This window comes from Oncorhynchus mykiss, chromosome Y (assembly GCF_013265735.2).
Source record: "Oncorhynchus mykiss isolate Arlee chromosome Y, USDA_OmykA_1.1, whole genome shotgun sequence".
Taxonomy (NCBI): Eukaryota; Metazoa; Chordata; class Actinopteri; order Salmoniformes; family Salmonidae; genus Oncorhynchus; species Oncorhynchus mykiss.
This window is the reverse complement of record NC_048593.1, coordinates 35,492,288-35,505,797: the sequence shown is the minus strand read 5'-3', so window position 1 is coordinate 35,505,797 and position 13,510 is coordinate 35,492,288. Positions and strand designations below refer to the sequence as shown.

At 44.4% G+C, this 13,510-nt stretch overlaps 1 protein-coding gene and 1 long non-coding RNA gene across 2 annotated transcripts; one reads left to right on the top strand and one right to left on the bottom strand.

The window, feature by feature from the left end:
* Window positions 1-81: 81 nt before the first annotated feature.
* Window positions 82-10,513, top strand: ik (IK cytokine). Its single transcript, XM_021591553.2, has 19 exons — window positions 82-253; window positions 800-866; window positions 1,106-1,204; window positions 1,343-1,402; window positions 1,537-1,704; window positions 1,803-1,917; window positions 2,542-2,612; window positions 2,740-2,786; window positions 2,885-3,048; window positions 3,137-3,248; window positions 3,371-3,419; window positions 3,530-3,747; window positions 3,867-3,942; window positions 6,951-7,034; window positions 7,161-7,218; window positions 7,364-7,452; window positions 7,629-7,737; window positions 9,165-9,199; window positions 10,245-10,513. The coding sequence occupies exons 1-19, from the start codon at window positions 223-225 to the stop codon at window positions 10,270-10,272; spliced, it is 1,680 nt and encodes a 559-aa protein (XP_021447228.1). The 5' UTR covers window positions 82-222; the 3' UTR covers window positions 10,273-10,513.
* A 4-nt stretch (window positions 10,514-10,517) lies between these two features.
* LOC110510182 lies at window positions 10,518-13,168 on the bottom strand. The gene is made up of 2 exons (XR_005040473.1): window positions 12,612-13,168; window positions 10,518-12,524 (listed from the first exon to the last, which is right to left on the bottom strand). It is a non-coding gene; the product is annotated as an uncharacterized LOC110510182 (long non-coding RNA).
* Window positions 13,169-13,510: the final 342 nt, after the last annotated feature.

Here is a 13,510-nt window from a genome sequence, read left to right as displayed (position 1 = left end):
TTCAAGAAGCTTTGCTAAATTCGAGAATTCACCCAATTACATTCCAAGTTTAAGGTTGACGTAACGTTTGCGCCGCAAATCAAGACCATACCAATCGAATGTTGACTGTCATTTCCGTTTTCACAGCACACATCACCATCAACAACATAGCTAGGTTATAAATCTAGCAATAGTTGATCGCAAACTTTTTGTTTTACTTGAGTGAGACCAACTTCTTTCAACATGCCGGAACGAGAACGAGGAGAACGAGAGAGTAAGTTTAATTTATTTGGCATTGTGTGAGCTAACGTCAGCTAGCTAGCCAACTAACAAAGATAGCGGATGTTCGCTACTGATAACTTTCCCCATTTGTCTGTGCAGCTAACGTTACTGAATATTACGTTTACACGTTGCATTAGCAATGTATATAGCTATATGGATTCATATTTCCAGACTCAAAAGACAACCGTAACTAGCTAGGGGTGTTTGTTAGTTAACAAGCTATGATAGGTAGCTAGCTAACTAGCTACTGTTAAATAGCCTGTCTGAGTAGCCACTGTTTGGCAATCGTGCAAAGAAAAAGTAACCTCTCAATTACCTCATTTTATATGTATAACTGCTCAATATGTCTATTTTGATAGCCATTTGTGAACTCTTAGCTAATTGGTGTTTTACTGCAGTGGCGTCAACCACGTATTAATTATTTAGTACAAGTTAACCTCATTCGATGGAGTCGAAGTGAAGCGCGCTCCAATTGGCACAGTTGCCAGTTCTCCCCGGGAAAATGGCGTCCGCAGGTACTAACTTCTTTATTTTACAGCGGAGTCGTTCTCCAACCCTCTGGCTCCGGATGGGCATGAGGTGGAGGACCACCGGTCAGCACTTCAGTAAGTGAGGCTTTTGTTGCCGTTTACAGTATTTGCATGACAACACATTTGGTCACCACATCAACCTTTGGGTCATGAGAACAGAGGACCCAGTGTGATGACACTTATTGAATATGTCTGAGATGTTTTGATTGGTTCGCCGTACATTTGGACGAGTATGAATGATCTGAAAGTCTTCCAAGACTACCTTAGACTACACATATTGTGCGACTTAACCCTCCCCTCACCTTTTTTTTCAGGTCCAAGCTGACGAATGAGGACTTCCGTAAACTTTTGATGACCCCTCGTGCCACGCCCTCGTCAGCTCCCCCATCCTCCAAATCCTCCAGACATCATGAGTGAGTGATGGATTTACAGTGCCATAGAGTAGTCTGTTGGATCACAAATATATTAATGAAATGGCAGATTTGGGGATTAAGTCCAAGTACACAGTCTTTTGAATCAACACTTCTAGAACTGAATGAGCTTTTTTACAGGATGCCCCGGGACTACAGCGAAGAGGATGATCCTGCAGCCCGTAGGCGGAAGAAGAAAAGGTGATTCTTTCATTAAGGGTGGCAGAGCCTATAACTGTCTCTTATAATTTGATTAAACGGAATGTTTGTTGTCACACTGCCTGAGGTCTCTCAGCTGTCACCCACTGACCTTTGCCCTCTGCTACCCCTATAAGTTATTACGCCAAGCTGCGTCAGCAGGAAGTGGAGAGGGAGCGGGAGTTAGCTGAGAAGTACCGTGACCGTGCCCGGGAGCGTCGTGATGGCGTCAACAAGGACTACGAGGAGACAGAGCTCATCAGCACAACAGCCAATTACAGAGCAGTGGGGCCCACAGCCGAGGCGTGAGTTTCCCATAATGCTACTGTCTACTCCCCACCGGGAGTGGTGGTGTATGGACATGTTCTGTATGAATGTCCATGGTGATGTATTGTGTCGACAGGGATAATTCAGCAGCTGAGAAGAGACGGCAGATGATCCAAGAGTCTAAGTTCTTGGGTGGTGACATGGAACACACTCACTTGGTGAAAGGGTTGGATTTTGCCCTTTTGCAGAAGGTCAGTCTACTGTCCTTTTCATGATGCTAGGGTTCATTAATAAACAGAAGCTGACCGCCCAGATTCTTGGTCTTTGCCATTAGAATAGCGTTTCAAGTTCCGGGGAGCTGGTCTAGTGGTAGTTCTGCTGCCCCCTGACCAAAATGCCCCTAAGGGCAGTGGTTTGATTCCCTTTCCACCACTCACTTCCTGAGCTTTTATCCCTCTTACTGTCTCCCCTATCTACATGTTTAACCTGGACCTGTCAATAAAACTTGAGTCACGTTTTAGATGCATTTTAACCTAAAATTAACGATTCTGAAGATGCTTGAGCTCAGATGATCAGTAACAGTCATGTAGTAGTTGTAGAATGCCATCTATATTGTAGAAGATATCTGGTTTGAAGTATGCTGAAGCTAAGGGATGCTAATTTCTTGGCTGTTCCAATGGGACACATTGTCATTGCTCCCTCCCTCGCTGAAAAGAGTGAAAATACAAAGTAGGTCACCCTGTTCTATCACTCCTGCAGTGTAGACCCAGAGGTGAAGGAAACATCCTCTGCTGTGCCATATAATGGAACAAGCAAGGGACTGTGTCGACCTACAGGAAATAGTTGACATAGATATCATGCTTGTCTACTTGCAGGTACGTGCTGAGATCACCAGCAAGGAGAAGGAGGAGGAAGATATGATTGAAAAAGTAACAAAGGAAGTCAAGTATGTGTATTCATATTTTCCCCACTCTTCATCATTATTTTCTCATAGCATAGAATGTTATTTTTATCCTGAACGAGCTCTCCAGTGTCCTCATTCCAGAGAAATTAACCTGTATTCTTTCCTCCAGGAAAGAGATTGAACCAGAGGAGAAAATAGAGTTCAAGACACGTCTAGGTAAGTAATAGTCCTTATCTACTGGAATTTGAGCCCATTTATAGGTAAATCACTCCAGTTGGTTGGTGGTGTTGACGGTCTCTCTGCTCCACCCTCAGGAAGGAATATCTACCGGATCATGTTCAAGGGCCGCCAGTTTGAGAGGAATGAGCTGTTCCTGCCCGGCCGTATGGCATACGTAGTGGACCTGGAGGATGAGTACGCAGACACCGACATCCCCACCACACTGATCCGCAGCAAGGCCGACTGCCCCACCATGGAGGTCCGACTGCACTGCAGACCACAATAACATAGAATGTCTATTACAGTCATGGTTTATGTAGAGGTATGCATAACTTTTCTCTCTTCAGGCTCAGACAACTCTCACCACCAACGACATTGTCATCAGCAAGCTGACCCAGATCCTGTCCTACCTGCGACAAGGGACCCGCAACAAGAAGATGAAGAAGAAGGAAAAAGGAGGTTGGCCTTAATGACTTTGATTGGTTCACAACTGGATACTGATACCTACCCCTTTTTTCATGGCATCCGTTTGTTTATCTACAGTTCACAATTAAGTGATTTCCAGTGGTTTCTTCTTACAGGGGTGAAAATTGATGAGAAGAAAGTTCCAGGACCCGAGGCAGACGTAAGGTCAGTGTTGTGGCTCTCCATAAAGGCGGTTTTCATTTAAACACTTTCTGTTTCTTTGAAGATCTGTTGTTCCCATTGAACTTGAACCATTCCTTTCTCCATCCTAACAGCATATTTGATGACATCGGGGACTACGCCCCATCTACCTCCAAGGCCATCCGGGACAAGGAGAAGGAACGCTACCGGGAGAAAGAGAGGGACCGGGAGCGGGACAGAGAGAGGGAGCGGGAGAGGGAGAGAGAAAGAGACAAGGAGGAAGAAAAGAGACGTCACAGCTACTTCGAGAAGCCCAGAGCAGATGACGATGAGACCGTGGAGACTGAGACAGGTAATTCATCAACCATATCATACAAATAACATGCTCTTTTTAAAATGTATTATTGATCCCCATTCAACCCAACTACACATTCTGACCTCTGGCCTGTCTATCCTCTTCGGACCATACAGGTCCAGGATCAGTGAAGGACCAGATCAAGCTGATCAATGAGAAGTTTGCAGCAACTCCCCAGTGGCCAGGAGAAACATATCCTTTTCACTGTTTGGGCCAGAGAGCCACATTATCTTGGCTTACATAGCTAGACTTGACAATGTCTTCATTCCCAGTGTTTAGACTGGATAGAGGGGACATATGTCTTCATTCCCAGTGTTTAGACTGGATAGGGGGGACATATGTCTTCATTCCCAGTGTTTAGACTGGATAGGGGGGACATGTGTCTTCATTCCCAGTGTTTAGACTGGATAGAGGGGACATGTGTCTTCATTCCCAGTGTTTAGACTGGATAGAGGGGACATATGTCTTCATTCCCAGTGTTTAGACTGGATAGAGGGGACATATGTCTTCATTCCCAGTGTTTAGACTGGATAGAGGGGACATATGTCTTCATTCCCAGTATTTAGACTGGATAGGGGGGACATATGTCTTCATTCCCAGTGTTTAGACTGGATAGGGGGGACATGTGTCTTCATTCCCAGTATTTAGACTGGATAGAGGGGACATGTGTCTTCATTCCCAGTATTTAGACTGGATAGAGGGGACATATGTCTTCATTCCCAGTGTTTAGACTGGATAGGGGGGACATGTGTCTTCATTCCCAGTGTTTAGACTGGATAGAGGGGACATATGTCTTCATTCCCAGTGTTTAGACTGGATAGAGGGGACATGTGTCTTCATTCCCAGTGTTTAGACTGGATAGAGGGGACATATGTCTTCATTCCCAGTGTTTAGACTGGATAGAGGGGACATATGTCTTCATTCCCAGTGTTTAGACTGGATAGGGGGGACATATGTCTTCATTCCCAGTATTTAGACTGGATAGAGGGGACATATGTCTTCATTCCCAGTGTTTAGACTGGATAGATGGGACATATGTCATCATTCCCAGTGTTTAGACTGGATAGGGGGGACATGTCTTCATTCCCAGTGTTTAGACTGGATAGGGGGGACATATGTCTTCATTCCCAGTGTTTAGACTGGATAGGGGGGACATATGTCTTCATTCCCAGTGTTTAGACTGGATAGGGGGGACATATGTCTTCATTCCCAGTGTTTAGACTGGATAGAGGGGACATATGTCTTCATTCCCAGTGTTTAGACTGGATAGAGGGGACATATGTCTTCATTCCCAGTGTTTAGACTGGATAGAGGGGACATATGTCTTCATTCCCCTTGTTTAGACTGGATAGGGGGGACATATGTCTTCATTCCCAGTGTTTAGACTGGATAGGGGGGACATGTGTCTTCATTCCCAGTGTTTAGACTGGATAGGGGGGACATATGTCTTCATTCCCAGTGTTTAGACTGGATAGGGGGGACATGTGTCTTCATTCCCAGTGTTTAGACTGGATAGGGGGGACATATGTCTTCATTCCCAGTGTTTAGACTGGATAGGGGGGACATATGTCTTCATTCCCAGTGTTTAGACTGGATAGAGGGGACATATGTCTTCATTCCCAGTGTTTAGACTGGATAGAGGGGACATATGTCTTCATTCCCAGTGTTTAGACTGGATAGAGGGGACATATGTCTTCATTCCCAGTGTTTAGACTGGATAGGGGGGACATATGTCTTCATTCCCAGTGTTTAGACTGGATAGGGGGGACATGTGTCTTCATTCCCAGTGTTTAGACTGGATAGGGGGGACATGTGTCTTCATTCCCAGTGTTTAGACTGGATAGAGGGGACATATGTCTTCATTCCCAGTGTTTAGACTGGATAGAGGGGACATATGTCTTCATTCCCAGTGTTTAGACTGGATAGAGGGGACATGTGTCTTCATTCCCAGTGTTTAGACTGGATAGAGGGGACATATGTCTTCATTCCCAGTGTTTAGACTGGATAGAGGGGACATATGTCTTCATTCCCCTTGTTTAGACTGGATAGGGGGGACATATGTCTTCATTCCCAGTGTTTAGACTGGATAGGGGGGACATGTGTCTTCATTCCCAGTGTTTAGACTGGATAGGGGGGACATATGTCTTCATTCCCAGTGTTTAGACTGGATAGGGGGGACATGTGTCTTCATTCCCAGTGTTTAGACTGGATAGGGGGGACATATGTCTTCATTCCCAGTGTTTAGACTGGATAGGGGGGACATATGTCTTCATTCCCAGTGTTTAGACTGGATAGAGGGGACATATGTCTTCATTCCCAGTGTTTAGACTGGATAGAGGGGACATATGTCTTCATTCCCAGTGTTTAGACTGGATAGAGGGGACATATGTCTTCATTCCCAGTGTTTAGACTGGATAGGGGGGACATATGTCTTCATTCCCAGTGTTTAGACTGGATAGGGGGGACATGTGTCTTCATTCCCAGTGTTTAGACTGGATAGGGGGGACATATGTCTTCATTCCCAGTGTTTAGACTGGATAGGGGGGACATGTGTCTTCATTCCCAGTATTTAGACTGGATAGAGGGGACATATGTCTTCACTCCCAGTGTTTAGACTGGATAGGGGGGAAATGTGTCTTCATTCCCAGTGTTTAGACTGGATAGGGGGGACATATGTCTTCATTCCCAGTGTTTAGACTGGATAGGGGGGACATATGTCTTCATTCCCAGTGTTTAGACTGGATAGGGGGGACATGTGTCTTCATTCCCAGTGTTTAGACTGGATAGAGGGGACATGTGTCTTCATTCCCAGTATTTAGACTGGATAGGGGGGACATATGTCTTCATTCCCAGTGTTTAGACTGGATAGGGGGGACATATGTCTTCATTCCCAGTGTTTAGACTGGATAGGGGGGGACATGTGTCTTCATTCCCAGTGTTTAGACTGGATAGAGGGGACATGTGTCTTCATTCCCAGTGTTTAGACTGGATAGGGGGGACATGTGTCTTCATTCCCAGTATTTAGACTGGATAGGGGGGACATGTGTCTTCATTCCCAGTGTTTAGACTGGATAGGGGGGACATGTGTCTTCATTCCCAGTATTTAGACTGGATAGGGGGGACATATGTCTTCATTCCCAGTGTTTAGACTGGATAGGGGGGAAATGTTTTGTCCGCTGGCCTCCTTAACTGCGAGCTACTGCTGGGTCGCGTGGCCGTAAAGAGGAGAAGCTCGGAGACTTCTTTGGCATGTCCAACAGCTATGCTGAGTGTTACCCAGCTACGTGAGTCCCCCGATTCATCCGTCACATCACTGTACTTAAGTAGGGTGGACACTGGGCTTAATATACCAGGTAATTTGCTGTAGTGAGTGTACCTGTGTGATGTGGGCGTTCTCTCTCTGTTCTCAGTATGGACGACTTGGCTGTGGACAGTGATGAAGAGGTGGACTACACCAAGATGGACCAGGTTGGTGCTTCATCTTTTAATCCTTATTCCCCTCCTAGATAGACCTTTGGGTTGATAGTCTGCCATGTCTTTCTAGTCATGTGACAGTTAGTTGTGGTGTGGTTGACATACTTTTGACCTCTGTTTTTGTCTCTGACCTCTATAGGGTAACAAGAAGGGTCCTCTGGGTCGCTGGGACTTTGACACTCAGGATGAATACAGTGAATACATGAACAACAAGGAGGCTCTGCCAAAGTAGGTTATCTTAGAGCTTTGTCTCAACAATGAACCTGGAATCCCTTGTTTCATACGTTCATTATAGCACACAGTGATAGACACATCATTGGATTCCTTGGCATTTCTATAAAAGGCTTTTAATCGGGCCAAGTAATTTAATATTAATTGCAGGCAAACTGTGTTTGTCCTTTCAGGGCTGCTTTCCAGTATGGCATCAAGATGTCTGAGGGGAGGAAGACTCGCCGCTTCAAGGAGACCAATGAGAAGGCAGAGCTGGACAGGCAGTGGAAGAAGATCAGTGCTGTGAGTGGATGGTTTAATGGCTCTGTTAACAGGGTTGTGAGTGGATGGTTTAATGGCTCTTAGCAGGGTTGTGAGTGGACGGTTTAATGGCTCTTAACAGGGTTGTGAGTGGACGGTTTAATGGCTCTTAGCAGGGTTGTGAGTGGATGGTTTAATGGCTCTGCGGTAGCGTCCCACCTCGCCAGTGAAAGTGCAGGGCGCCAAATTCAAAACAACAAATCTCATAATTAAAATTCCTTAAGCATACAAGTATTTTACACAATTTTAAAGATATACTTCTCGTTAATCCAGCCAGTGTCTGATTTCAAAAATGCTTTACAGTGAAAGCACCACAAGGTCACCACCAAGTCACAGGAAAAACACAGCCATTTTTTCCAGACAAAGAGAGGAGTCACAAAAAGCAGAAATAGAGAAAATTCATCACTAACCTTTGATCTTCATCAGATGACACTCATAGGACTTCATGTTACACAATACATGTATGTTTTGTTCGATAAAGTGCATATTTATGAAAATCTAATGATTTCAAAAAGGCTTTACGGCAAGAGCACACTTTGCGATTGTTAGGTCAGCGCCTAGCCACAAAACCATACAGCCATTTTCCAGCCAAGGTGAGGTGTCACAAGTCAGAAATAGCATTAAAATTAATCACTTAGCTTTGATCTTCATCTGATGGCACTCCCAGGTCTCCATGTTAGACAACAAATGTTTGTTTTGTTCGATAAAGTTCATCTTTATGTCCAAATACCTCCTTTTTGTTCGCGTTTAGTCCAGTAATCCAAATGCACGGGCACTAAGTCCAGACAAAAAGTCAAAATGGTTCCAATAGTTTGTAGAAACATGTCAAACAATGTTTATCATAAATCTTCAATAATATTCCAACAGGACAATTCCTTTGTCTTTAGAAATTAAATGGAACGGAGCTCGTGCTCACAGCCGCATGCATGACTTAACTAAAGGCTTTCAACCAGACCCCTGATTCAAACAGCTCTTATTCTCCCCCTTCATAGTAGAAGCCTGAAACGTTCTAAAGACTTTTGACATCTAGTGGAAGCCTTAGGAAGTGCAATCTGACCCCATAGACAGTATATTGGATGGGCAATCACTTAACTACAAACATCAGATTTCCCTCAGGTTTTCGCCTGCCATATCAGCTCTGTTATACTCAGACATTATTTTAACAGTTTTGGGAACTTTAGAGTTTTCTATCCAAATCTACTAATTATATGCATATCCTATGCAGGCAGTTTAATTTGGGCACGCTTTTCATCCAAAATTCCAAATGCTGACCCCTACCCTAGTGAAGTTAACAGGGTTGTGAGTGGACGGTTTAATGGCTCTTAACAGGGTTGTGACAGTTGTCAGGGCATACTGAGACACAAACTAGGAAAGGTTGTCTTATTAATCATGTGTTTTGTCCGTCACAGATCATTGAGAAGAGGAAGAAGGCTGAGGCAGATGGGTGAGTACATTTCCTTCAGTCTGTTTTCCTTCAGACATCCTACAGTTAGTGTACATGACTGGTGGTGGGAGAGGACTGAGAGCAGACAGATGGTGGTGGGAGAGGACTGAGAGCAGACAGATGGTGGTGGGAGAGGACTGAGAGCAGACAGATGGTGGTGGGAGAGGACTGAGAGCAGACAGATGGTGGTGGGAGAGGACTGAGAGCAGACAGATGGTGGTGGGAGAGGACTGAGAGCAGACAGATGGTGGTGGGAGCAGACTGAGAGCAGACAGACAGATGGTGGTGGGAGCGGACAGAGCAGACAGACAGATGGTGGTGGGAGCGGACTGAGAGCAGACATACAGATGGTGGTGGGAGCGGACTGAGAGCAGACAGACAGCTGGTGGTGGGAGAGGACTGAGAGCAGACAGACAGATGGTGGTGGGAGAGGACTGAGAGCAGACAGACAGATGGTGGTGGGAGCGGACTGAGAGCAGACAGACAGATGGTGGTGGGAGAGGACTGAGAGCAGACAGACAGATGGTGGTGGGAGAGGACTGAGAGCAGACAGACAGATGGTGGTGGGAGAGGACTGAGAGCAGACAGACAGATGGTGGTGGGAGAGGACTGAGAGCAGACAGACAGATGGTGGTGGGAGAGGACTGAGAGCAGACAGACAGATGGTGGCGGGAGAGGACTGAGAGCAGACAGACAGATGGTGGCGGGAGAGGACTGAGAGCAGACAGACAGATGGTGGCGGGAGAGGACTGAGAGCAGACAGACAGATGGTGGTGGGAGTGGACAGTATATGATAGGAAGGTGGTGGTATCTGAGAGACTTGTCAGAGCCGCTCACTGTGCTGTACAGTAGTGACCTGCATTTTGCTCACACTCCAAAAGGAGGAAAACGTCTCAAGTACAACTGCCTCATCTCTCCACTCCAGAAATACTGCATCATGCAAGATGCTGCCTAAAATATTCTCAAACATACATGGTAGATTGTCAATTATGATGCTAAATGTTAAATTCCCTCTGCTCTATATTAATTTTACTTTTTATTTCAGGGAGAAACCGAAGAGGCCAAAGTATTAATGTTCTCCCGTCTTGCATAATTTGGAACATGTTGAAAATCTTGCAATATATTGTATGCTAAAAATCCTGTTTGTATTTTGTGGAATACTAGATTGTGTATTATGATTACTTTATCTTTTGTCTTAGACATGTAACCATGGAAATGTAACCATGAATGAGAATTGGAGCACAATGTTATGCAGCTTTTACAAACTGTCAATGTCTCTTAGGTAACATCCAATAAATAAGAATGAAAAAAAAGTTTCTTGCTTTGTCATACATTTTATTTCTAAGAAATATCATACGACAAACACTTGACTTTTTCCACATTTTGTTAGTGTAGATCTACACAAAATACTCTGTCAAAGTAGAAAAATTCTAACATTTGAAAAAAAAAAAAAACATATTAGATAAATATTCAACCACCTGAGTACATAAATACATGATAGAATCACCTTTGGCAGCGATTACAGCTGTGAGTCTTTCTGGGAAGTTTTCCACACCTGGATTGTCCAACATTTGACAATCTTTATTAAGTGCTGTCAAATTGGTTGATGATCATTGTTAGACAACCATTTTCAGGTCTTCCCATAAACTTACAAGCAGATTTAAGTCAACTACTTAAGCCACTCAGGGACATTCACTGTCTTGGTAAGCAACTCCAGTGTAGATTTGGCTTTGTGTTTTAGGTTATTGTCCTGCTGAAAGGTTAATCTCCCAGTGTCTGGTGGAAAGCAGACTGAACCAAGTTTTCCTCTAGGATTTTGCTTGTGCTTATCTCCATTCCGTTTACTTTTTGTATCTTAACTCCCCAACTATTACAAGCCATACCCATAACCATGATGCAGCCAGCACTATCCTTGAAAATATGGCGTGAGATGCTCTGTAAGGTATTGGATTAGCCCCAAACATAAATTCACTTGTTCTTTGCCACATTTATTGCAGTATAACTTTATTGCCTTGTTGCAAAAAGGAATATTCTAATTCTGTACAGGCTTTCGTTTCACTCTTGTCAGTTGGGTTAGTAACTACAACGCTGTTGCTCCATTAAACACTAACCGTTTTAAAGTCACCATTTGGCCTCATGGTGAAATCACTGAGCAGTTTCCTTCATCTGAGTTATGAAGGACACCTGTGTCTTTGTAGTGACAGTGTATTGATACACCATCCAAAGTGTAATTAACTTCACCGTGCTCAAAATGACTGCTTTTTACATTTTTTATACATATAGGTGCCCTTTGCGAGGAATTGGAAAATCTCCCTGGTCTTTGTGGTTGAATCTGTGTATGAAATTCACTGCTTGACTGAGGGGCCTTACAATTATCTGGGTGTGGGGTACAGAGATGAGGTAGTCAGTGTTAAACACTATTGCACAGAGTCCATGCAACTTATGACTTAACTACATTTGTACTCCTGAACAAAAATAAACCCAACATGTAAAAAGTGTTGGTCCCATGTTTCATGAGCTGAAATAATATGTTCCATATGCTCAGAAATATTGTACACAGATTTGTTTACATTCCTGTTAGTGAGCATTTCTACTTTGCCAAGATAATCCATCTACCTGTCAGGTGTGGCCAAGAAGCTGATTCAACAGCATGATCATTACACAGGTGCTGGGGACAAAAAGGCCAGTAAAATGTGCAGTTTTGTCACAACACAATACCACAGATGCTTTGAGGGGGCATGATGACTGCAGGAATGTCCACCAGAGCTGTTGCCAGAGAATTTAATGTTCATGTCTCTACCTTAAGCTGCCCCCAACGTTGTTTTAAAGAATTATGCCCAACCGGCCTCACAACCGTAGACCGTATGGCGAGCGGTTTGCTGATGTCAACTTAGTGAACCCCAGTGCCCCATGGTGGAGGTGGGGTTATGGTATGGGCAGGCATAAGCTACGGATAACGAACACAATGGCATTTCTGCTTTCAAATTGCCGTGACGAGATCCATTGTCGTGCCTTTCAACCATCACCTCGTGTTTAGAATAGAATAAAACTTTGACATCACCTTCCATTAAAATAATCACATACATTCTCACATCATACACATTTAAACCAGTCAGTCCATCATGTTGCATACACTAACAACATTGAGGACATTAATACATTCACTCAAATGACCACTGTCCCAACTGCACTAGATAAGTACATATTCCGATACCTTTAATTTTGTATTTAGTAGTCCAACAGCACAAGGAAGGAATGAATGTTTGAACATGTTCTTCTTGGCCATGGGCATTCTGAAGAGCCGGCCCGAGGGAAGCCTCTTGAACTGAGGGTGGGAGGGGTTGCCACCTGAGGGTGTAGAGGGTGGGAAGGTTCGCCACCTGAGGGTGTAGTGGGTGGGAGGGGTCTCCACCTGAGGGTGTAGAGGGTGGGAGGGGTCTCCAACTGAGGGTGTAGAGGGTGGGAGGGGTCTCCAAATGAGGGTGGGTAGGGTCTCCAACTGAGGGTGTAGAGGGTGGGAGGGGTCGCCAACGACAGCCAGTGTCTTCTGTTTGGTTGCCTTGTGGAATAGAATGCTCAAGTGTGCCTGTGGTCGACCAATTACTTTGCTGACTGTGTGTACTATTCTGGTCAGTTTGCTTTTGCTCCTTACCATAGCAGACTGTCATATTGAACATGAGGATGCTCTCCACCAAGCTGCTGTACACCTTCTCCAGAACATCCTGGCTGAACCCAAACCCCTTTAATTTCCTGATTAAGAACAGGTGTTGGCTTGCTTTAAAAAAAAATACAGTCTGCATTCTCTTTAAAACTCAGCTTGTTATCAGCATAATAATGCAGGCACTATGTCACAAGGATCTGTACACAATTCCTGGAAGCTGAAAATGTCCCAGTTCTACCATGGCCTACATACTCACCAGACATGTCACACATTGAGAATGTTTTGGATGCTCTGGATCGACGTGTATGACAGCGTGTTCCAGTTCCCTTCAATATCCAGCAACTTTGCACAACCATTGAAGATGAGTGGGACAACATTCCACAGGCCACAATCAACAGCCTGATCAACTCTATGCAAAGGAGATGTGATGCGTTGCGCTGCATGAGGCAAATGGTGATCACACCAGATACTGACTGGTTTTCTGATCCACGCCTCTACCTTTATTTTAAGGTATCTGATCAACAGATGCATGTCTGTATTCCCAGGCATGTGAAATCCATAGATTATGGCCTAATTAATTAATTTCAATTGACTGATTTACTTTGAAATTGTTGCATGTTGCGTTTATATTTTTGGTCAGTATATTTAGG